The sequence below is a fragment of the Aristolochia californica genome, unplaced genomic scaffold (genome assembly GCF_029961685.1).
Source record: "Aristolochia californica isolate CCGP_79_NKW_82.1479 unplaced genomic scaffold, dmAriCali1.0.hap1 SCAF_2, whole genome shotgun sequence".
Taxonomy (NCBI): Eukaryota; Viridiplantae; Streptophyta; class Magnoliopsida; order Piperales; family Aristolochiaceae; genus Aristolochia; species Aristolochia californica.
Genome location: NW_027181881.1, coordinates 6,476,381 through 6,502,463, shown reverse-complemented (window position 1 = coordinate 6,502,463; position 26,083 = coordinate 6,476,381). Strand labels below are relative to the sequence as shown.

The window sequence follows — 26,083 nt, the reverse complement described above, 5'->3', positions numbered from 1 at the left end:
AGAATTTGTGCTCATGTCCCCTACTGAAAAAAAGTCCTAACCTAAATTTGTGACCTTCTTTTCATATTTCGGTAGGCCAAACTGAAACCAATGAAATGTTGAGAAAGCTGAGGAATCCACTTTGATGGCTTACAGAAGCAAACATGTAAACTAGTGCGGCACTCACTTCTCTGCCTTTTTGACCATCTTATGCTAGTGCCAGCTTTTGCTTCGTTAAATATATGAGAATGGAAAGCCCTACGTAAAACCACCATGCAGACTTGTCATCTACCTAATGGCTGATCTCACCAAATAATCTCAAAAGTTTTAACCAAAAAGTCCCCTTCTTCCCTTCATTCTAACACATGAGGCTGAGTTGTATGTGAGAGAGCTGAACCCGCCTGCTTTTGGTTCTTTTAATCTGGAATGCTGATGAGGACTTTTTTGGAGTCAAGTTGAGGATAATTTATACCAATTCGTTTGTACTGTCTTTGCAAAGAGTAATATGATGACAACTGATTTTGGTCATTCACATGGAGATCAGGATTAGTGCATTGCCGCGTGAAGCATTTGTACTTGACACATTTATAAACAAATAGAATGGATGTATCATCAAGTGAGATAAATTGACACTTCCAAGGATTTGAGGAGGTCAGCAAAAGGAATAACACCATCAGAGTCTATTGTACTGGATAGATATTTTAATTACTTTGATGCAGGAGTACCACATGACAGCATCATCTTAGTCCCCTGATGCACAACCCCCACAGGGTCAGAAGTGGAGAAGACCCAATTCAATCAGAAAAAAATAAAAATGTACAAGAGTTTCGAAAAGAATAGCTAGGCTCTTCAGGTGATGAACTGTAAGGGTTCAAGTAACGTGGAGGTTTTGGACTTCAATTTGTATAGCTTTGGTTTTCTTATCAACATTTGATAACTCTTCCTGAACATCCACAAGACGGTTCAGTTTATCTTGTGCTGCCTCCTGATATGGTTGGCCGATGAATTCAACAAAGTGTTGCAGATCCTCAATAGCCTGTGAGAAATCCTTGAGCATAGCTTCTTCGAGTTCACGTGCCAATGAATCTGCCACCCTTTTTACCTTATCCATCACCTCTTTACGACGAGCAGGAAAATTTGATACCGCCAGTAGCCTATTCAAAAACATAAGGCATGATCACTCTCTATTTCTAAGCAAAAGTTGAAGTAACATATTGAAAATCCAGTCCTGGTCACAGACCAACAATTTTCCGGTATTATCTATGAATTTTCTAGTCAGTAAACTTTGGGGCATATTGATTTTAGCTGAATCTCTACAGTAAGATAGCCTAAGATAAGCATATCGAGCAACAATTTCAAGTTCCAAATTTTAACTAGTAAATCTGTCGCCCAGTAAGTTATTGCTCTTCTTGAAGACAGACCACAAATCATTTCTTCCAAAATGTGTAGGCTAGTTCCACATTTTAACTAGTAAATTTATTCCCAGTAAGTTATTGCTCTTCTTCAAGACAGATCACCGATCAAAATTTGTAGGCTAGTTCCACATTTTAACTAGTAATTTTGTCCCCAGTAAATTATTGCTCTTCTTCAAGACAGACCACCGATCATATCTTCCAAACTGTTTAGGCTAGTTCCACATTCTAACGAGAAAATTTATCCCCAGCAAGTTATTGCTCTTCTTCAAGACAGACCACCAATCATATCTTCCAAATGTGTAGGCTAGTTAGAAGCAGTAATTGGGTTGTGTCCCACAAGAGAGTGTTTCTCATTTTTTAAATTCTAAAAGAATAGCTGAGTTCCAGATGAAGAGCATATAGCAGATTAATTTTATGAGAAAAATACTCATGGAAAGGGAAGAAAGCTGCTTCTAAATCTTATTTTTAGTATTTTCTATTTTGGAAACGTCAACACAAAGAAAAAGTTTCTCTTTCAAGCCCACATTTGTTTCTAAGGAATGTCGTATTTGGGAAAGTCTATAGTTAGCCGGTTTTGTTTCAGAAGATCAGACATGCAGATTTAAGCCAAAATTGTAGAAACCAACAGCTAGGACCAGGAAACATGCACTTCATAGTTGGATACATAACAAGATAAAGATCACTTCCCTTGTTCACATGTGGAATATTGAGTTCCGCATCCACAAAAATGAGACAAAGAATTTCCATTCTTGTTCACTGATCTAAAAATATGGTTGGTTGATGAAGGATTTCCAGTGCAAATGAGGCAGTTCATTTGCATATGGGTTTTGAGAAGCCTTCCCCAAATTGATGGCAGGGTTAAGAATTTTCAACTCAAGCCTACTGGAACAAAAAAAATTTCAATTCTCTATATACTGCAACTTAGTTCAGTGCATGCGTAATATCAGTGATTTGAAGCTTTCAGGTAATCATGCTGACCAAAAAAATTGGGTGATGGATTAAAAGAGCAGATGGAAATGGTGTGTACCCTCCAGCAGAGCATAAGCCAAGAGCAAGAAGATCTTCTAAAGTCGTCTGCAAGACAGATGTCAGGAGTGAAGCAGATAGTCCTGCAGCCCCCAGTCCACCAAATGTTCCCAAGACCTGTTTGCAAACAGACAAACAAATAAGAAACGTATATATTGCAGTACCAAGTAGCTTACGACACACATTAGACAAGTAAAACAATGCTGCAAATAAGATTGTCCATCTAACATAAAAGGGAGTGTTCCCCTTACATTTATTTTTTTAATAAAGAAACAAGTGTAGGTCCTTACCAACTTTTAAGTACATTGCAACAAAAGTAGAATCTGAGAACCAACTACAGTAGAGGAATATATGAAGTGCCGATATATTAGCCATGCATTGCGAACCCACTAGTTAGTAAATAACCAATGTTGACAGTGAATGTAAAAGTGGAAAATTGAGAAGAAAGAAAAAGAAAAAAGAGAGAAAAGAGAGCACAAGAGACGGAATAAGGGTGCAGCAGTTTCCAGCACTCATAAAGAGGTCAGAAGTCGACCTCTCTTATCTTAAATATCACTTAGTGAATAATAATGTACATGGATAGAAATGTCTCTCTAGACTTAACTCCTTATGTCTTCGAAATTACATAACATAAAAAGCTGAAAATCGAAAAGTTATACCTACTACGTGAAATAAGACACTTTCCTAGTCTTCAGGGATACAATGAGTGAAGTAAAAGAGACCAAAATACCCATACTTATAATTCAACAGTGACTGATGCTGCCAGTCTGTCGCACCCTTTATCTCTTCATGAGAAATCAGTAATTGTCATACAGCCACCCCCCGCCAGCAAACAGACTAAGGAGCTCCTCCCATCTCTATGTAATCAAAGATGGGAAGGTGAGATTGATCTGGCCAGACAGGTCCTCACGGTTCAGCAATCAATGAAGCTCTTTTTTTATTTTAAGGGGTTGGCAAGTTTTTTCCCAGGTTAATAACTTCCAGACCCGGACAAGGGACTCAGAACCAGTTGACCCTGTTCGAGGGCCTGCCCTGCCTGTTTCTGATAACATTAACTAATACATCATAATCATCTATAATGATCACACATGTTAGAAACACCACCATACTTGGGGCACCCCCACCTTCTGTTCAACAGATTACACTACCTTCTATTCTAGAGGCTTCAAGCTGTCATTGTCGATGTTGGCCATAGACTCAGTACATCAGATAAGTCAAACCTTTGAGAGGGAAAAAGTGCAATAAAACAACAAGATAAATTTATTTGCCATGCAGATAAGATAAACAGAAGCATAATGCACCAGTTGTGAATATTTGAAGGTAATCAATTGCATTTCCAATTCTAAAACTAAACCTTAGACTCACCACTTCACGAATTTCTTGTTCAAAAAGTCTTGCAGCAGCATCTGCACTGAAATCTTCTAGCACTTTCAAGCTAAGTCCATCTCCTCCCCTTAATTCATAGGATTCTGAAGTGACCACTTTTTGTGAGTTTAAGGAAGTTGCCCATCTTTTTGTGAAAGATTCCTGGTAACGCCTTCCTTCACGATTATTACTAGATTCTAACCATGTCAAATATTCCTGTAGTAGCCTCTGAAATTGACAAACTACTATGAAGACTGACCACAATGAAAACCAAAAAGTTCCAAGAGCAACAAAATTATCTTGTATAAAAACTATTTTGGCACTCAACATATGATACAAAATTAAGGACATAAAGCATACGGTGAAAGCACCATCAAACTTGGAAAGATTGTGACTTTCTGGCGTCTACTAAGAATCTTAACAATCAATTAGTTATGTAACGTAAGCAGTGAAATGTTTCATCCGGGTTAGTGCATTGAGAATTTGATTTGCCAGAGAATGTAAATGTCTGACACTGCACTACTTGAAATTGAAAGGTTCAGTCTCTAGAGTGCCTTATGAATTTACTGTTTCTTATGACCCTTTTAAGTACTTTTATTTAGTTTTTTCATGAGTCCTAGTATTATCTGATACACAAAATTTAATTTTTGTTCTATGGTAGCTCATAGGATTATCCTATAAACCCATTACAGGATTTACATGCAACGTGGAATTTTTGAAGCAGTGATGACACATCCTCATGCAATATATGGTTGTTGTTATTTGCCACCCTTAATTGTTATTCTCAATTCAGATTCAACTGCTACTATTACTATTTATATTTATGCCATTACAATAAATATTATATTTCGTTTTTTCTAGACTAGAAATAGTATTTATATTTCATTATTCACAATTTATCATTATCTTGAGGTTCTTTCCAAATATTATTTCAATATATTCTAAAAGATGACGTAAAATGGCTTATTTCCAAAAGAGGAATTAGATTATTACTTAGCATAATGGCTCCTTTACAAGATTGCATTGACAGAGTACAAAAGCAATCAAAAGAAACATAAAATGGCAATATCAACCTCACTTTAAGGTTTATTTTTAAAATTATAAAATACCATTACTTCATTTCAAAACTTTTCATCTGATAAGTTCTATTTGTAAGTAAAGATACAATATTATATTTTAGAAAAGTTATTTCCAAGCTCTTAAAATTGCTAATGCACCTATAGTTGGTCACAAATTAATGGAACCATACACCTGTTAAAAAAAATCTCTTTTTGGGAATACTATTGTGTTCTCCTTCAAAGACCTTCATTTTTTGAGAACGAAGTCCTTTGGTTCAAAAGACTTAAAAACAAATGAGGACTGGGGCTTTCTTCTGGGTTTCAAAAGTTCAAATACAGCTCAACTTATAAATGCAAATTCAATTGACACATTGAGCAAAAATCATTCTGGAAAAGGAAAACATCAAAAAAGAAAAAAGGAAAACTACCAGGCAGGGTTTACCCGAGCATCAGAAAGTGCAGGACCAATAATTTCATTCTGAATTCTTGAGTTAGGAGAAAAAGAACCAGATTTCTCCCCTTGGAGGAAGTATTGCACAACAAGATCCAGATTTGATAATTGAAGAGTAGATTCAGTAAGCTTCACTGTACGGTCTTTTGCTGCCTCAATCTGCAAGTAATGGACCAAAAATTTCAGGTAAAGAAACTTAAGCTTTTTTTACTGTAAGCTGCAGTAAGGCCTCCAACCTCATGGTGTGGAAGAAAATCTCTAAATCATAACTTCAAATAGTGTTCAAAATAATGTAACTTAAAAGTCTGAACTATGTTGGGGCCGATATTCAAGAAGTCTCCCACTGACTTTCTAAGTATAGTCTTAAACATGTGAATTATCGGGGTACTCTTATCTTTTAATAGTTTATACACCACATTTCAAAAAAAAAGTTTCCTCTTAAGAAACACACAATAGCAAGTGGTAGATTTTATGTCAAGTTTAGATCCAACATAATCTGCATCTAAGAAGGCTTTTATCTTCAAGTAACACTAAGGTTATGGCGGAACGACAATCAGGCCATGGAGTCACCCCCTCCCCCCCACCTACCAAACGGGGCACGGAGTAACTACCCCCCGACTACCAATCTGTCTAACCCACCTCTTTGAGTGGGACACCGCATAGTATGGGGCAAAGGCTGAGAAAGTCCGGAGAAGCAGTAGAGGCAAGAGCGACAAGTGGCTGAAGACAATGAGGAAGAAGACAATGGCCTTGGAGACGGTACAAAAGCGAAGTGGCAAACTGTCATTTCTCGAACTTCACTACGACGGATTTTGGTGGAGGATCCTTCAAGATATGAATTCCGGAATGGAAAAGCCAAACTGACCTTCCGGATAATGAAAAAGAAAAGTGGCGAAGCAATCCATATACTTTCACAATCTGGCGTGAAAAGATCCTACATCTCCCTCCCGATTTCCGCAGTGGGCTCTTTCCTGGTCATTTTTTAAAAGATTCAAAAAGGCAAAACGGGACGAAACTTCAGCCGATCACTCTTCCTCGGCAAATTGGAATTCCAGTTCCACACCAAATACCACGGTGGCTTCCTAGAATGCGTCATCACTCAAAGACACGACTCGATGATTATGGGTATGATCTTCCTACCGCAAAACTCTAATTCAGGCCTCGGATGGAAACTCTTCCACCAAACCCTCCGACAATTAACTGAGCATAAAAAATCCTCCCCAAACCAAGTATCACACACTAGAAAAAACCTAGCCTTCCAACCCCGCCTGCTCCTCCATCTGATCAACCGCACCTCAATTCAAACATCTGGGTAGTCTCTCAGATTCTACACCATGAAACCCATTATTCTATCACCCTGCCAGCCCAAGCCGCAATAGAGGGAACTCGCAAAATGTCCTTGGCAGTAGTCATAGAGGTCCTGTCGATAATTCATTCAAGCCAACAAATCCAGCAATGGATCCAGGAAAGAAGCATCGGTCTCAAAGCCATCGCCAGAGTTCAAGACAGGCGATGGCTCATCAATTTCAACTCGGAAGATGATCGTCTAAAACTACACTCGTTGAAGACAAATGAAGGATTCCTGATCCTAAACATGGTTGACTGGAGGCCAAAAGTCACAGTTCCCCTCTCAAGGCAATGGGTGACCATTAAAGGTATACCGATTGAAATTCATTGCAGACATACCCTGGAATGCCTCACTAGCGTCTTTGGAGAGCTCATCTGGGCTGAAAGCCAACTGGTGAACCTCCACCTGGAGAAAATCTTCCTACGGCCAAAATCTCGGGTAAGTGGAACCCCTTTTTTTAAGATCTTTTCTGGAAAAATCACAGCATGGGTCACCATGGAATTCGGAGGTCTGGAAGTCCTTCCGGCCGAGTTTTTCGACTCGGAAGGTTCTCCCCTCTGCCAGACTCAGTCCGAGTCGACACAGCAGCAAACGGATCCAACTCAGAGCCATATCCCGGAGCTAAATCGGATCTGGGTACTGATATTGGACCTATCAACTAACATTACACTGCCCAAAATTCGCCTCCCATGCCTCTTCCCCAAATTCCACCACCCGAGGCCCATCTACCTCGTCAATCATCCTTGTCACGTCGAAATCCGCACCACTTATCAAAACCGCCTCCCCTGCTCCCTTCCCTAGTTTCATATCTCGAGGTCCATCAACCTCGCCAACTCCACCTTGTCCACATCAAATCATTCCATTCACATCAAACTCCGTACCTCTCATAAACACTCCCTGCAGCCCATCACCTCTGGAAAAATCCTATCAGATCGTAGTACTTCCTCGGGCCCCGTCCAGTCCCTCCCCTCCATCAGAAGTAGTCTTTTCGATTCCCAAAACGTTCACGTCCAAATCAAATCCCACCTGGGACTTCGGTTCATTCGCTCCCCCTCTATTCTATGCCCCAACCCCCTCAGATACTTAACCTGAACCCACCATGGAAGCCTCAAGCTCTAAAACCAAATCTCCCGCCACTACCCCCCAAATTGAAACAGAGAAAAGGCCTTCTATAACCCCCTTCACCTACACTTACTCTAGAAAAAGGAAGAAAGAAAAAGCTAACCGAGCCCTTATCAAAGCAGCGCTTTTTGAATGTAAGCCAAAAATCGCAATTATTGTAGAAACTAAGCTGCAATTTTTTGACTATTCTATTGCTCGAGAATAATGGTATGACTCGGAATCCTGCATGGGCTAATGTCAATGCGATTGGGCACTCTGATGGCATCGTTGTCATCTGGGACCCAAAAGCCGTTGACGCCACCCTCTCTATACCGGGCCACTACTCTATTGGCTTGCATTTTCACGATCACTCCCTTGGAACTTCATGGGTGCTGGCTGGCGTCGTTTATTTGCAAACAATGAATAGTGTCAACTCTTTCCTAACATTTCTGGCCAAGTCATAAACAAAACTGGATCTGATCATTGGCCTATACAAATCAACACTCTTTCCTAACAGCTGTCGACAGCTGCTCGCTGACCGCCGTCTGTTCGATTTCTTCCTCCCCTCGCCTTCGCCTCTATTTCCATCGCAACCGTCATCTCCAACGACAGGTCCTCGCCGGTGCCATAACCTCCTTCCTCTGCGTCGTCTTGGCGGAAAACCAGAACCAGGGGAGAAATAATTTCTCACCTCCACCCCCACCCCCACGCGAAGATGATTTCACTCGTGCAAGATTATAAAGTGAAAAAAAAAAAAATCCTTAAACTCTCCTTCCTCATGGCTCTTGAAGAAATTGAAAATACATTTTAGTAGAAATAAGTTTCTAGGGAATATTAGTGTCTCATGTTTTCTGTAAACATTTTTCTAATTGAAAATTCTTATTAAAAAATCATATAATTTGCTAAGTAAGATTTTCCTGCCAAGATGAGCTAGAAAACCGTATAAAAATTTTTTGAATAAGTATTTGACAGTTGATGTTGTAATACTTTTAGCATGAGGCAATTTTCATTGCAATTTTGTGTTTGGCATTTTATTTGATTAAAAATTTATCGATAAGTATAGTAATATATTATATTGATTATTAATTTTTATTTATTTCCCTAGAAGAGGCAATAAGATGTCCATTTAACTTTTCTCAGAAAATTTTAAAATATGTTTTGTAATTTTCTAATAAGTCACTAATAGTAACAGGATTTTATTTAAAGGTTTTTTTTGGAAATATGTATGATAGGAAAAACTAGAAATTTTCAACCAGGGGCACTGAGGCCATAGTAAATTTATGGCCAGATTAAAAAATTACAAAACAAGCGAGACAACATTTGGAGTAAAAAAGATTAATATTGGTGTGTTTTAATCCATTATTGAAATTCAATCCTGTACTTCCCCTATCATTCTTTTTTTTAAATGTATGCATAATTTTATATATAATTTATTTGACATATATTTTATATAGAGTATTAAATGTAGGTTAAGCTCAAACTCGGCTAGAGCTCAAGCTCGAGTTCGAAATACTTAAATCAAGCTCGGCTTGAACAAGGTTCAAACTCAACTGGATTCGATGCCACCCTTATGCCCAATTTTAAGTAGAGGTCATTCCCAATTTTATGTAAAATGTATGCATAATTTTATATACAATTTAGTTGACATGTATTTTTTGAAAAGTTTTAAATGTATGTTGGAGCAAGAACTCGAGCCATGTATTTTTTGAAAAGTTTTAAATGAATGTTGAAGCTCGAGTTCGGTTAAAATTATTAGGCTCGAGCTCGATAACGATTTTATGCTCGAACCTAGGCTTGGCTCGAGCTCGAGTTTGAAATATTTAAATCAAGCTCGGCTCGAACATAGGTAGGTTCGGGCTCGGCTCGGCTCGATGCCACCCCTACCAGCACTTGGGTGTTCCACTGACCCCTACCCTACCAACAAAAAGCGTCTAGCACCCTGTCATTGAACGCCTCGAAGGCTGTCTTGCATCATGGAAAGGAAGATTCTTGTCCAAAGGTGGTAAGCTGGTCCTCATTAAATCTTGTTTACATGGCATACCTTCTTATTTTCTTTCCTTGTATCACTGTCCTGCTTCTGTTTGGAATAGAATAGAACTCCTTAAAAGGAGATTTTTATGGGATGGGCCAAATGGGCTAAACCCATTGTAAAGGGTGGTCTCGAGATCCAGGATATTGCAACAACAACTTTGCTTTATTGTTGAAGTGGATCTAGAAATAAAATGTGCAACCAACTCTGTTATGGCGGAAAATTGTTGAAGCCAAATCTGGGAAAGTTTCTGGTTGGTGGATTGATGGCGAAAGATATTACAAATTATCCCCCATGTGGAAGAAGATTGCCCAGCTGCTGCCTGTCTTTAAAACTGTTGTCAAATGCTACATTGGTTCTGGTAGCCAAACAAAATTCTGGACAGACTGGTGGGTTGGGCTCAACAGTTTCAAAGATAGTCATGGATGTATTTACCGCCTGGCAAGAGAACAAGATGTGACAGTTTCTATGCAAAGGCTTACCTCTGGTGAGTGGAACTTAGATCTCTGAAGAGCCTTGACAGATGATGAAGCTCTTGAAGCTGTAGACCTTGTCACAAGTCTCTCAACGGCAAGAATCAAAAGCTCACCAGACACACTCATCTAGACACCATGTAGGCAAGGTACGTTCTCTATTGCTTCTGCCTACCACTTCTTGATCTCTCTCCAAGCAAACAGTCCCTTCAACTGCTTTTGCGTACACCTCGTGCGAATTTTTTTGTTTGGACCGCGTGCCGGAAAAAAATCTTAACCTCCAACGCATTAATTCGACGTGGAAATAGTGTCTCAGACCCCTTGTGCCCATTCTGTCATTCCTCTCCTAAAACCGCTGATCATACCCTTTTGCACTGCGAATATGCCCATTTGGTTTGGTCTGAACTCATGAACAAAATTGGGTTGCAATATTGCCCTTGTCAATCATTACATTCCACAATATTCACTATTACAAGTGCTCGTTTTCCCAAACTTAGGGAAAATATTAATTTCTTGTCGTGTTGGGTACATGGTTTGGAATCCATGGAAACAGAGAAACAACAAAAAATTTAATAAAAAATCTCTTCCCTGGAAAATTTTGTGCAATAGAATCATAGGGCAAGTGTCCTCTTGGGTACTCATGCGGAAGGAATATTGTAACTTGCAAGGATCAAATTTGTGTGGAAACTAGCATCTTATTGCGGAAATGTCTTTTCCGTCACAACCTCTTACTATGAAAATTTGGTCTCCACCACCAGTGGGACATTTCAAATTAAACTTTGACGGAAGTGCGTTTGGTTGCCCCGGGCCTGCTGGATTTGGCGGAGTGATTCATGACGAAAGTGGGAATCTTCTTTTATCATATGTTGGACTGATTGGAATATCAGATTCAACCAGTGCTGAGTTACAGGGGCTGTTTAATGGGTTAAAACTCTTCAAGCAAAAGATGGAGGGCCCATTCTACATTGAAGGCGATTCAAAGGTTGTTGTTATCAATTGGTGTATGAAGCCTTCAAAACCTCCTTGGCGGCATTCGGAGTTATATGAGGATATATGTACTTTAATTTCCCAAATGCGTTGTAAATGGAATTATATTCCTAGTTTTGCAAATCATTTGGTAGATAAACAAGCTAAACAAGGCGTTTCCCTCCAACAGCTTGTTGTGGAGGAAGGCCACCTTAGCTAGGTATGTAATTTTTCTTCATTTTGCAATATATATTCACACCCTATTTTCAAAAAAAGTAACACTAAGGTTTAAAAAATAACCCCTTTCTAGGTGCCCCTTAAAATATCTTAACATTCTCTGTGCAACTTCAAAATGTACCTTGCATGGACGATCCATGAATACTAACCACACTAACAAAGAAAGATATATCAGGACGAGTAACTATGGCATAAATTAGTTTCCCCACTAGTTTGTGATATATTTTTTTGTCCTTGAGTTCATCACTACATTCATCATGATGATCATGGCCAACTTCCATGGGTGTCTCCACAGGTTTTGCACCTGACAAGCCATACTCCTGTAACATGTCTATCGCATATTTCGTCTATCTCAATACAAGCCCTGCCTTGCTTCTAGCAACCTCAATTTCAAGGAACTATTTCAAGAAGCCCAAATCTTTGGTCTGAAAATATTTAGCAAAGTGTACTTTTACCTTCTCAATGCCATGTATATCACTTCCTGATAAACAATATCATCTACATACACCAGCTACTACAATCCCAAAAGGCAGCTTCATAACAAAGAGCAAATCATCACAATTGCTCCGAGAGAATTCGAAGGACATAACTACTTGGTTGAACTTCTCCAACCATACCCTAGGGCTTTGTTTAAGACCATATATCACGTCCTTGAGTCTTATACACCTTTCTAATCTCCTTGAGCAACATACCTAAGAAGTTACTCCATATAGACCTCTTCTTTTAAGTCATCATACCAGAAGCCATTTTTAATGTCCAGCTGATAAAGTGGACAACCCTGGTTAAAAGCTATAGACACCAGAAAGCATACAAAAGTCAGTTTGGGTACTAGTGAGAACGTCTCAAGCACAAATTGCCTTCAGAAGTCTATTTCTTCTCTCATCTCATAGAGACATATCAGTAGCCGATGCTTTTGAGGGGGGTAGTATGAACCTTCACCCTAGAAGGGGTCTTTCGGATACTGAGGCTCTGAAGGCCAGTCACTTGATGGACTTAGTTATCTCGGTTAAAATTCGTCCTTTGGAGGCATACAAGCTCATTTGGTGGCCGAACAAAAATGGCACTTTCATTGTATCATCTGCATATGGATGCATTAATGGCTAGAATTCGTCTTTGAGGGAGCATGAGATCTATTTCATATGGCGTCTGTGCTCCTCCAAAGATAAAATTTTTCATGTGGAGTGCCTGTCAAGGCAAGATTCTCTCGGCAGACGTGCTTAGAAGAAGAGGTCACCCCTCAATTGACCCCCTATGCCATTTTTGCCACACTGAAGCTGAAACCACAAGCCACATTCTGCTTCAATGTATATTCTCTTGGAAGGTATGGACTTCCATTCTTAGTATGTTGGGGTTACAATTCTGCATGGCGGCTGATATGATCTCATTCAATAAGTCGCTCATTGGTACCCCTGTCTGACCTCGGAAAATTGATGTTCTCTGCTTGTGCTAGTTTCATTCTGTGGGGGCTTTGGAATGAGTGCAATTGAAGATGATTTGATGCAAAAAGTGAATCTACAGATCGATCGCGGACCGAGTGGTGGGTCATATATCTACTTGGCTTCTGCTAAGAAGTCTTTCTCCTCATTTTTGGGCACCTCTATCCGTGAAAACTGGAGAAATTTGGCTATGATGCACTCTAAACAAAGGTCCCAGTTTTGCAGGAATGGATTCCTCCTGAACCCGGTTACCTTAAGTTGAACTTTAATGGCTCTTCTCTTGGTAATCCTGTGATTTCTAGTTTCGAAGGGGTTATTTCGGATCATTCTAGTAATCAGCTTTTCTCATATGCCGGCCCTCTAGGCATATCCGACTCTACGTCAGCAGAGCTTCATGGCCTCCTTTCTAGGCTCCGTGTTTTCAGAGACAAGTGCAGCAGTCCTCTTTATATCGAAGGGGGCTCAAAGGTGGTCATTGGATGGTGTGAGTGTGCATCCCCTCCCCCATGGTGTCATTGGGATACCTTTCGGGAGATTTTAGAAATTACCTTAATTGTATCTTGTATTTGGTCTCACATACCGAGATCCACAAATTTGACAACAGATGTGCTTACCAAGCAAGGAACTACCCTACAATCACTGGTTGTAAGGGATCTGCTCCCTCCTCTTTTGTAATTTCTCTTGTTTTTTTATTAATACATCTTTATCAAAAAAAAAAAAATCCATAATGTTGGAATATATGATGTAATTAGGGTGCCACTGATGTAATTAGTTTACATTTCCTGTCTCTTCTTCACTCTTATTAGGGTGAAGGGTATACTTGTAATATTGGTAGTTTTGATATCTATAAATATACCTTATGGGGGAGGGTTTGGATCAAGTCCATAACCTCTTCTCCTCCCATTTTCTCCCAATGGTGTCTCTCTCATTTTTCTCCATGACCTAAATCCATGGAGTCCTGAAAATCAACATAGTATCAGAGCATTGATTTTCAGGACTCGTACTATGAGTTTTTAGGATTCTATTTATTTGTTTTCCTATTCTAACTCATTTTTCTTCTACTTTGGTATCTTGATTATCATAGTCTCTTTGTTGTTCATTCAAGACTATATTGTTGGCTTCATATTGTTTTGTCGTGGAATGCCTTACCTTCCTTACTCCATTAATCTACAACTGTTATTTTTTCTCATTTTAATCGGCTGCCATTCTACCTCTGGTTGTCGTTTAATCATATTGCCTTGCTCCGTTGTATGACCTTCTTGTTAATCTGTTGTTCTGTTACCTTCTGGCTCATCTTCCTCTGCAATATGATCGTTGGTTCTCTGTTAACATCGTCTACTGAAACTCTATTATCTTTGGTTCTCTGGTATACTACTACTGCATCCCGAGTCTTCAGACGTTAACAATAGAAGCGTGGCCTCTATCTTCCATGGCTGATTTACTGAAGGATCCAGTAAGGTGTATTCAATCTACCGTCAATCCAAAAAATTGATCCGGCTTAGTTTCCGTTTTTGAAGGTTGAAGACGACGGCACCAAGATGCTGGCTGATTGATACTGCTAGCTTGGTTGCCGTTTCTGGACGAAGACGTTGTCATGTTCTGATTCGGAAGCCGTCATCCAGAAAAATTCTGGTCCGTGATCCTTGGTTCATCGGATATCTGCCTGCTAATCTCTTTGTTGATCATCTCTGCTATTAGGCTGTTATTTTTGAATGTTAAGCTGGTTAACAGAAGATTTTGGAAACTCTTTTCTGTTGTCGCTGGATTTCCATACCGAGATACATATCCGTGAACTTCCAAAATTTTTTATCTTCCTTGCTGGATTGATTTTATTGATGTTTATACGGAGGAGTTTATTCTGGAAGCCGTATTTATCTGCTCCATAAATTCGGTTGAAGCTTGATTAGCTGCCTAGATTTTCTCTGTTCATCGTGATCTCTGGTTTTTCGGCGCCGTGGGAAGAAGACAATGTTGGAAAATTTGATTTTCGTAACTTAGGAAACGGACTTAATAAAGAGCCGGTTCAGCGCCTGTTCCAGCCCAACTCGGCCCGGGTTAAGTCAAGCCATCTTGGACTGGGCCGAGTTCACCCAGTGATGGGTCAGCACTTGCTCTTGTTCCGCTGAGTGAACTTGGGTCAACTCGGACTGAGTCAACCCGGCCCAGGTCAAACTGAAAAAAAGGCCTCGGTATACGTGTCTGGGTCCCGAGTTCTATGTCGATTCCTCCCACAACTCGGCTATATTGATCTATTATTTGACTCGGTCCAACTCGGTTATTTGTCTCCGGGTGATTATTATCGTGGATTATTACCCGGATTTGGTGCAACTTCCTTATTTACTGATGGACTCGCTGCCGACTATTTCATGTGTCCTTATTATTCTTAAGGACCCCTACTATTTACCGGTTATCCGCTACTATACAACTGCATATATGGTGCATGCTATCTGGGCATTGGCCCATTTCCGTTGCTGTTATTGTCTCTTTGATTGAGACCCCTATTATTCTTAAGGACCCCTATTATTTACCGGTTATCCGCTACTATACAACTGCATATATGGTGCATGTTATCTGGGCAATGGCCCATTTCCGTTGCTGTTATTGTGTCTCTTTGATTGAGACATTATTTCTGACGACGAACTCCTCGGTTGCTTGCCTTGGGGTCATTATTTGCTGGCTGTTGTTGGCATTGGTTCGTTTGATGCAAATTTTGAATGTCTTAGAAAAATAAATCACATGGTGGCCTTAGCATTGTATATTCCTCTTTACCCATTACTCATTACCCTTTGGCAGTCTTTCTCCTACCATCCTTTATTTAACTCTCACTTACCCTTATTGGCCAACCCTTTTAAAGCATTGCTTTGGTTGTTCCTTATATTCATATGGGTGTTTAAAGTCCATTGAGTCTTTTAATTGGTACCCGTGGGTCTTTTATCGCCGTCTTGTGAATGACAGACATTACCCACTTTAGTGATTATTTTCACTATATTTGTGCAAAATCCTTGAGTTTGGTTTTGACTTATGTTTTATCATCCATTTTTACCCTTTGAGAGTTTGTGTCCAATTTCGTACTTATCCTTGGGACACCATGATGAAGGAGATTATTACTACATTTACGTTATTTGGTTCAAGCTGAGATCACTGCCATTACCTCCCAATTGAGGGGGTGTTGGAATATATGATGTAATTAGGGTGGCATTGATGTAATTAGTTTACATTTCCTGTCTCTTCTTCACTCATATTAGGGTGAAGGGTATACTTGTAATATTGGTAGTTTTGATATCTATAAATATACCTTATGGGGAGGGTTTGGATCAAGTCCATAACCTCCTCTCCCCCCATTTTCTCCCAATGGTGTCTCTCTCATTTTTCTCCATGACCTAAATCCAACGAGTCCTGAAAATCAACACATAACCTCTTCTTCCTCTGGTTTTCTACCAATAGGTATCTCTCCTCTCCATGAGCTAAATCCATGGAATCCTGAAAAATCAACACCATCCAAAAATTTAGCCACATGCAGTTGTCCCTATTGTTTTTGTAGTTCCCTCTCATTAGTAGTAAAGGGATGAAAAATATTTATATCTTGTAGAAACCCTAGTAACTCGCAGTAGTAATCTGTGACTAATCTTTCACCTCGCTTAAGGCTGAATGATTTCGCATACAGTTCATAAACTCGGGACAAATTACTCTCCTCTACATAAAATGCTTCTATAGACATCCGCATCTTGGAATCAATGTTATTGAGTAGCCAGGTCATAACTTGGTTGTCATCTGCTTCACAATCATCATCCAAGGGCACGTGGATCATTCCTAATAAATTTATACTTCCATTTGGCCTTGAGATAAAGACGAATTGATTTTGACCAACTAAGGTAATTCTACCTATTTAACCTCTCTGTAGTAATCAAAATCAAATCTTTACCCTTAAAGCCACCAAACTCCCTTGAAAGGGTGATTATTTCACCAGAATCAGCCATAAGTACAAGGAATGGCCAAACAAAGCAACTATGGCTTCACACAAACAAAGTACCTGCCCCACTTCTAAAAAAAATAGGATTTGGGCAATCACACGCACATGCACTTTAATACTCATAAAATAGGCTGATGTCAGCCTAACAGGTGATGACACAAGCAATTCGACCCAGGATTAGGTTACAAACCAGATAGATGAGGTAAAACTAAGTCAGATGCCTTTCTTGGTGCTCTAATCAAGCATCAAACTGCTCCAAAGGCAGCAGAAACCATCAACCTTAGGGCTATGAGAAAGAACACAAAAAAACAAAATTTTGTCAACTAGTCAAGATCAAAACCTTGAAACACCCTTTCTATGAGTTCATTGTCTTCAAAGGAGAAAGAGAAGGAATTTCACAAGCTTGTAATTAGGATCTACTGCTTTGATACCTTATGAAAAGATGAATTAAAGGAGGTTGAGAGAAGAAAGAAGAAGGAAGAATGAAGAAGGAGAAAGAAGTTGAAGAGAGAGCAATAGAACAGCTCTTGTTGGGGTTGTGCTCGACCCCTAAGTCTCCTATTAATTTAAGTGAAAATGGGTACAGTTACATAAATACCATCCATACACATAACAGCGTATAAATAACATAAATGTCCAAATTACATAAAAATCAAACTATAAATACATCTAAACATGCTGAGTAAAGCAGTAATTCCACTAGGAACTATAGACCTTGCCAAATGACTAAATTGCCCCTTGTACTGTTTTCTAACAATAATCACATACTAACACTACACTTTATGCTTCAAATTTTTCAAAAAACACCTGCCCATTCAAAAATGCCAATGCAGGTCATGGTTCCAAAAATACCAGAGGCAGCACTGCTTTTATTTCTTTTAAAAAATATAAAACTAGGACCAGTTAATAGATACAACAGAATGCCTAGTTGGTAAGGTTTCATGATTCCAAAAATACCAGAGGCAGCACTGCTTTTATTTCTTTTAAAAAGTATAAAACTAGGACCAGTTAATAGATACAATAGAATGCCTAGTTGGTAAGGTTTATAGGTGGACCATCATTGAGAATTTAGTGGTGACAATAAATTGGCCTCTTATATCCCATACCTGGGAGTTTTTACTCATGAAATGAACTTCATGATCCTCCCGCCACTTCGTTCCCCCCACACACACACAAACAAATGAAATTGCATATAGTCAATGACCAAGATTGACTCAGTAAGAAAAGAAAAATACCAGTGATAAGATCTGTTTCCTCCAATAGCTGCTCTCATTTTCCATCTTCAGGGCACAATCATGTACACTGCTGACAATTTCCCTGACTGAGTTCAAATCCTTATTGGCAAGCTCAAATTCTTTCCTTACCAATTTTTCAGATGAAATAAGTAACCGCTCAGCTATTCCAATTGGAGTTTCAAGCTTGAGTCTGACTCTCTCTTTTGTGTTTGTAGATCCATCTAGGAAGCTAAACAAAAATTTCTCAAGTTCACTGAACCCACTTGTCATCCATATAGGATCCTTGGACAAGACCTCAGCATAACTCTTACCAGCTACTGTAAGCTTTGCCTCCAGTGCAGATCGCGCAGATACAGGATACAACATCACATGTTCTGTGTTCAGTAGCTTCTGTGCATTCTCCTTAATAAACATGGTGGCTTCTTCAAGCTACAGACAAGTCAAGAAAATAGACAAGAAAAAGATAATCTCAGGAAAGAAGGCAATATTCTACCAGCAAACACTTCATTAGGAGAATGTTTTTTGAAAAGGTTATAAAGAGATGATGAGAAAATAATACTGCTAAATATAGAAAATCACCTCATGCATATCCCGGTATATATCAGATTTATTCAGAACAAAGACAACTTTTTTCTTCCACTGCTGAATGTATCGAAGGAATGCCACCTGATAAGTAAAAATAAGCTTGGCTTCAGCTTTTCTCAAAGGCTTAATTCTATACTAATTTCATCTTCAGCAATAGTTCCAATAACTAACAAAACATGACTCACTTTCCATTTTCCTAAAAAAAATACTAACAAAACATGCAATTGCTACCAATGGCAAACTAGGAATTCAATGTACCTCACTTTCAGTTAATGGACGATCTGCAGAGATAACAAAAAGAATCAAATCTGCACGGGGCACAAATTCTTCAGTAAGCCGTTGTTGCCTCTGGAGGATCACGTTAGTTCCAGGAGTATCAACAATGTTCATCTGCTCAACCAAGAGACTATGAACAACATACACACCAATGTAAACAATGAAATTACCAAAACAAATGAGATATAAAATCACAAAGATGTATTGAAAAAGATGCAAGAATGAAGAAAATATGAAGGTAGAAGAGGAGAAGAAGAACGGAGGAAGAGAAGTTTGGAAAATACACTATATCGAGAGGAGAAGGAGAACAGAGGAAGAGGAGAAGAAGAACGGAGGAAAAGAAGTTTGGAAAATACACTATATCGAGAGGAGAAGGAGAATAGAGGAAGAGGATAAGAAGAACGGAGGAAGTATGGTATGTGCGTTGATCAGTCTTGAAAATCAAGACTGTTCCCTCTTTATAATCACTTAAGTGAGTTTTAAGTAAAAGGATAGAAATTCCCATAAGTATAAAATACACTATATCTCTCTCTCTATACAACTCAGATTCTAATACAAATTGAAACATAAGCATATGAAATGAAAACCATCCTTCTGGTACAATATGACACTTATTTTATAAGGATAAATGACCAAAATACCCCTGCCTATGTAAGTTAACATTTATAGACTTTAGAGCACGGGTATAAATAGAACTTAGTTGCATGGCAACATATAAATAAATAGATAAATAATATCAGACAAGAAGTTGAGATAATCTTGTCACAGACATACAATTGCATATTACAAGAAACACAGTTAACCACCTTCATTCAAATTGATTAATTGAACAAGAAAAAATGCTTGTTTTCAATTGCTTTAGGCTTCAAAAGACATGAAGGAGAAAGTGTTAAGGGCCTTACTTGTTTAAGAATTTCAGCTGGCAAGTAGCATATAAATTGACCGTCTGGATGCCTTTCACACAGTTCATTCTGGTTAGACTCCATTGCAGAATAGCTTAACAATGTGATCTCGTTAGTTGTAGGAACAACTCCATCTTGAAGGTACTTGTGTCCAAGGAGGGCATTGATAACAGTAGATTTACCAGAGTTAAATTCACCCTGATGATACACATAAGAAAAGATCAGTAACAAGCAGAGACTGAATCCCAAGTGACTTTTCTTAAGTGAAAACAGTAATTTCTGACAGTTGTTGATTGACACCGAAAATTTACCAAAAAAAGCTATACAATGACAAAATTGAATCAGGTGAAGGATTAGAGCTATGTTTATTTCTGGACACTATCAAGTTACCAACTTACAATGCACATACCATCCAGTTATTAAATTGTATGATCACAAACCCATGAGCAAGACAATTATGCTAGTGCTGTATATAGCAGCGACTAACATCCTCAATAACCAGTCAGTTGATGTTAATAACTACATTTTTACAGGGACTACATAATAATGCAAAGTTCAACTATCTATCCTTCTATAAATGGATGGATTGACAGATAGACATCTTATAATATATTATTTATGCAATGTTTTATGTACATGTGTGTGTGAGTGGAACAGCAGAGAGTCCAAAGGGATTTCTCATAATAGAATACTCCTCTGTAATGAGCAACAGGAATTTCAGATATTTCTTATGGGAATAGAAGATATTATGACTACATCACCCAGGTTGATGATAAAAAATACTACATTCTGTTTTAAAATCATGACAAATGGCATTTTCTTAAGAAATCTTATAAGTTCAAACTATCCTGGCAAGGACTAACAAAACTAGCAGTAATTTTATCAACTTGCTCCTACACTGATGCAATACATTACAATGATGAAGATCTAGTTGAGGAACATCTAAGGGTAAGAGATCACCCCAAAGTCATTCATATTTATGGAAGAAGAAGGATAAAAGAAACCTGAAAATCCTCCTATTTTGGACTTTAATACCAAAAATAGAAAGTCTCACTAAATTGCACTTTCCTATTTCAAACTTGCTGAAATTAGAAGTTTCATCGGACAAGCACTTGCTAAATTTATGGGAAGCATCACTCATATATCAACTTGCTATTTTGGATAACAACTCCAATTAAAAAATCTTTGCAATTAGTAGTTTTGATTTTTAGCTCGGGTCTTTGTTTCTAAATTAGGAAAATCTAAAATTAACAACTCTAAGTATTAGAAGTTGTGCCCTTTTTTGAGTATCTTTTCCATCAAGTGGAACTAGTTTTAGTATGTCTTAATTAAATTCTGTTTCGTAGAATGCACTCTAAAAAGCTTCATATGTAACACTGAAGTAACTCTTTTGCTATTCAATAAAGTTCTAGTTTTTGTTATCTCTTGGAGAAATCTATCCTTCCTGTTTTTTCTCTGTTTGATATTTTTCTTAATAGCTTCAGAAACCCTAATTTCTTTTCTTCAAATTTTACCCATCAAATTTGAATTCAAATTATAGTTTTCTTATTTGTTGCTGAAATCTAGGTTATCTATATTCTAGAGGAAGCATGCAACTTTGTTATTTCTTGAATCTAAACCACTGTACTGCATTATAAACCATATGCTAAAATCAGTATAACCCATGCTCGAAATTACAGACTACAAATCAGAAGTACTTGTTTCTAATTTTACGCTTCATATAGGTTTAATTGGGTTAATAGTTACAGTGAGTTATCTCACTTTCATTTTTAAGTGCAAGACAAGCTATTAGGTACTAGAGTAGGACCGAGTCTCCCATCTTGGTTCAGTCTCAAATTTCCCCTGCATTGCTTTTCCTATTTCCCTCTAACCATGGGGTTAACTGGTGGGTAAGATTCACAACTTATCTCTTCTCTCAATTTCAACTTCAGCCTCCACCACCATTTCTTCCTCTTTCATTTCTCTCCACAGTTCTACTCTGCCTTTCCTATCTCTCAAAAATTTGTTGTGTGTGGTACCAAAATCTTGAGTCTGACATTGAAGTCCCGCAATTTTGAATTTTCTTCTTCCTACATACTCTTTAACAACTAAAGCAATAACAAAAAACAAAATTTAAAAAACCAAAAATCAGAAATCATCAGTTGGGGCGAGTCACATCAGTCGAATAATAAAAGCTTTACTTTGGTACTCAATGCCACCATTATCGTATCAAAGGAAGTTCTATGAAATTCAGAGCTAATACCAATTTCTATAAGCCCGTGTAACATGAGTTGCTGAAGTTCAACACACAATTACCACTATAACCAGCAAAAAAGGATCATCAAGTCGAGCCACTGCATCCTCAAGAAGTGAAACCTCCTCCATCTGTCACTCCAGATGAATAATGGCAGTAAGAGAAAAGCAGAAAGGAAACAATCAAAACAATAGCTAACATCTGAAGGGAATCTTCAACTACCAAGTATTAGATATAAGATGATCACCATTGGTGCAGCTTTGCGGATAGTAGTAATGGCTTCGAGCAAAACCAGCCGTTCTGCTTCTATGAATTGCTTTGTCTTCTCTGTGAATAAATTAAGCTCCACAGAGCCCATTCTCTCATGAGATGCTCTCCCCACCCCTATCAAACCAAGTTTGTTGAAGATTGGAAGTCCATCATGGCTTCTTTCATTTGCCACATATGTAGAAGTCAACAAGTTGTTTACAATATCATCACTCAACATCTCCATAAGCTTCATGGATACAACAATCCCACTAGCACCTGATTGTAGTAATTCTGATGCATCACTAACAGGGATGGTCTCTCCAACCAAGTCAACCATTGTAAAAACCGGTACCTTCACATTCTGACATATAGAATTGACCAACACCTTAGCAGAGCTATTTCCATCATTTTCTACTATCAAGAAATCGGCACCTTCAGAATGAGAAGCATTAAAAGCAGAGTCAGCACTTTGAACAATTTTTGCAACTAGAGGGAGAATGACAGATTCTGGCTTAGATTCTCTCAACATATTTCTAGCAACAATGGCAGGAAGACCTGCAGTAAAACAAAAAGAAAAGGCAACTGTAAACTATCAAACACCAAGCATTAAAGTTTGAGTAAGCAATTCTGAAGGTACAAATAAGTAAAAGCCAAAAAAGCTTTATAGACAATAGTATGGCATTTCCATTATACAAATGGATTTTTAAAGTAGGAGATTGAAAAAAAGTGGCCTTTATCTTACTTAAGAAATAAGGCATCAAGTAATTTATCTTAGCTCCAAAATTTGCTCCTCACAAGGTGGCCTAAAACTGAAGAGTTGCCTCTTGAATTTTTCATCTCTTGTGAGGGCTGCAGCAGTTGTATTTCCTCTCTTGAAATGAAACCTTCCATCCACTGTTCGTCAAAAAAGAAAAATCTCTTGAACTTTTGCAGCCAACTTCCCAACGTGATTTTTCAAGATAGCAACCCACAAACAGCAGGAACAACCAAGATCAAAATTATAATTCAGTGGTCAAGAGCAGTGCAAAAGATACTAGCCATCCATGTAAATGCAACATCTAGCTTGAAGATTTAGTTATGTTAGTAGTTTTTTTCCTGTGCACAGAAACATATAAGATACAGATATCGATCTCATCTTCTTTCTTTTATTTAAAGAATTACTGCAGGAAACTATAAACGTACATCATGCATTTTCATTTTCATTTCATTTAGGCCAATGTCATCTTCTTCTGATCTCTGCCTACCCATCAAAGTATCCAAGAATACCAAATTGTCAAAAAGTTGGAATCTGTCAATTTTTTTAGTTTTTCTCCCCCCATTACCTATGGACTACTTCATACATGGGCAATTACTATTGGCAGCTGAAAGGAATCGTTGTATCAGAAATATCAACAACAAGTAAACGATTATCTCAATATAATAAACATCAACCTTTGTCAGATAGCACAACTCCACTCGAACCTGCTGCAGCAGCAATATCAACTCTCTCGGAAATAACTAAATACGCTCTATCCCTGATCACCGACTTCAAAGCGCAGGCAGCCTCGTATAACCTTCCACCGCTGTCTTCGTCACATTCAAGCATGACAATCCCAACCCATTTTGAAACCGCAGAATCAACCATATTCAAAGAACCCTCTCTGGCCAGCACATCGCCAGAGCTCAATTTTAACACAAGTGTGGGCACTCTTATTTCCGGGCGCTTAAATCCTCCCGGAAACAGAGTTCTGACTCGTCGCTCCGAGGGATCAGATGGATACAATGTGCTCCTTATGCTCATTGAATTTTTAAATGGCGACGTTTGAAATGCCGGAAGTGTCCATGTCGATCTTCTGCGGTCTTTACATACGAGCGAGCTGTCTGTTATTGGACACACAGAAGACTCGGGAAGACCAGCGACTGAGTATATACAAGGAAGGGGAATCATGGAAATAAGACAGGAAAGAAGAACTGAGCTCTAGAATTGTTATTCTGAATGAGCAACCGCCTTTGCCGGAGTGAGAGAGGCGAAATCGGGAAGAAAATGGCAGACTAACTGCAACAAAACATAGGGTTTTGGAGATTAAGAGAAAGGAGAAGAGAACCTTATCTTGGCTATCTGCTTCGGTAAGGATCAGTGTTCCGCCTCCTACTACAGCCAGCCATACTGATTTAAAAGCGATCTGCTTATCCACGCTAAACCAATGTCGAAGGGAGCTTAAATGACGGAAGCGATACAGTGAGAATCCTCACGTGAGAAATGAAAGAATCATAAAAAAGCGGGCATTGCTATCGGACAGAGAATTCAGGAGACTAAATTCCACAATTGTCGGCGGCTACGGCGGATCCGACGCGTATGAAAATTCTCATAAACGTCTCAAAATACTCAAAAGTCACAATAAGAACGCGGGAAATCTGAAAAATGGTTGCTTTGCTCGAGTCTTGGACGTTTCTTTATCCGTTGCGGCAGAATCCATCCAATCCAGGTCCATAGACCGGGACAATGGATTTTTTACTCACTGAGTTCTGCATTTTGACAGGTTAAATCGGGATTAGGTGGGTCAGGTTTGAGAAGGCAGACCGGACCCCTTTACAATGGGCTAGTCCTCCCCAACTTAGGTCATTAGTAAGTTCTAATCCACTCAAAAAAGGTTGACTTGTGTGTTAGAGAGGATCTCCCCTTTGATAAGCAACACAAATATATTAACACATAAAGATATGCATAAGAAGATATATTACTCTAGGCGATACCGACAACTATAGATACAAAGGAAGACCAAGCTCATACAAAGGTAGTACAAGAGCAAAAGGGGATATGTCATCCATGCAAAACCATGCAAGGGTGACATCCACCTCTGCATGGTTTTAGACAAATCCATCCCTATAGTCTCTCGTATGTGGGTCCTATTACAACCTTTCAAAATTATTCAAGGATCTCTTATAAATCATGGTCAATCAACCCAAATAAATTAAGGAGATAAATTATCTCAAGTCACTAGATCAAAGGAAGAATATTAAGGCTAAACCAATTAATTACATGAAAGAAATCAAGATCAAATTAATGGGAGAAGAAAGGAATTACTAAACATTGATTTATATTGATTTATGTAATTTTGTCAAGAGATCTAGGTGACACCTAGCTAAGGGATGACCTTAAGATTTTGTTTCTCAATTCACGATTTTACAAAACTTATATAAACTCTTGTAACTCTTCTACATTCGCTCATTCATTACATTTAAAATTTGTCACCTTGCCTTGGCTCTCTTTCTCGGGTTTTGGTCTCGAATGCTCTGAAACTCTCTCATTCCTGCACTCATTCATGGTGGGTTAAATTTTTTCATGGTGTCAGAGCTTATGGTTTGATCCTGAGGAGGGTGATCACATTCAAACAAGTAGGTACTCTTCCATTAATTCCATACCTTATTTCAAACATTATCAAAGCAAAATTTTCTTCTTCAGTTCTTCTCTTCTTACACTTCCATCAATTGTCTTTGTCTTCTTACTTCCATTTTTCTTTTAGAAATCATCATGAATACCAATGCCATTTTAAGTGTTTTTTCTTAATTTTATCAAGGACTTGCTGAATATTACGAGAGGACAAAAAATCTCTTTCAAACTTAACAACTCTATTTTAGAATGTTAAAACTTCATTTTCATACGATTTTTCGATTTCATTTCCAAGAAAAATCTTGGCCAACACAAGGGGGTACTCTCTAGAGCATTATTTTTCTTCCAAATCATTGTGTGGTCAATTTATCTATATTTTAGA

The 26,083-nt window shown here is 38.5% G+C and overlaps 1 protein-coding gene across 5 annotated transcripts; it reads right to left on the bottom strand.

Moving 5' to 3' along the window:
- Positions 1-662: 662 nt before the first annotated feature.
- On the bottom strand, positions 663-24,481 carry LOC137955716 (probable transmembrane GTPase FZO-like, chloroplastic). 5 transcript variants are annotated; one of them, XM_068802800.1, is made up of 11 exons: positions 23,766-24,481; positions 22,333-22,889; positions 22,148-22,216; positions 19,853-20,050; positions 18,933-19,064; positions 18,669-18,755; positions 18,090-18,518; positions 5,286-5,453; positions 3,786-4,013; positions 2,422-2,537; positions 663-1,133 (listed from the first exon to the last, which is right to left on the bottom strand). In XM_068802800.1, the coding sequence occupies exons 1-11, from the start codon at positions 24,259-24,261 to the stop codon at positions 851-853; spliced, it is 2,763 nt and encodes a 920-aa protein (XP_068658901.1). In that variant the 5' UTR covers positions 24,262-24,481; the 3' UTR covers positions 663-850. The 5 variants fall into 5 exon arrangements, with proteins under 5 accessions (XP_068658901.1, XP_068658902.1, XP_068658905.1 ...); XM_068802801.1 differs by having other exon boundaries at positions 22,333-22,766; XM_068802804.1 differs by lacking the exon at positions 23,766-24,481 and adding an exon at positions 23,077-23,171.
- Between the last annotated feature and the right edge of the window lie 1,602 nt (positions 24,482-26,083).

What these genes read in the sequence shown, in the direction of transcription:
- LOC137955716 (XM_068802800.1), bottom strand. Translation starts at nt 24,261, where the DNA reads ATGATTCCCCTTCCTTGTATATACTCAGTCGCTGGTCTTCCCGAGTCT. An exon ending in CAGCTGAAATTCTTAAACAA is followed by an intron (nt 19,065 to 19,852) that starts GTAAGGCCCTTA and finishes TTGGTTGAGCAG; the next exon opens with ATGAACATTGTTGATACTCC. An exon ending in CTGCACTTTCTGATGCTCGG is followed by an intron (nt 4,014 to 5,285) that starts GTAAACCCTGCC and finishes TGTCAATTTCAG; the next exon opens with AGGCTACTACAGGAATATTT.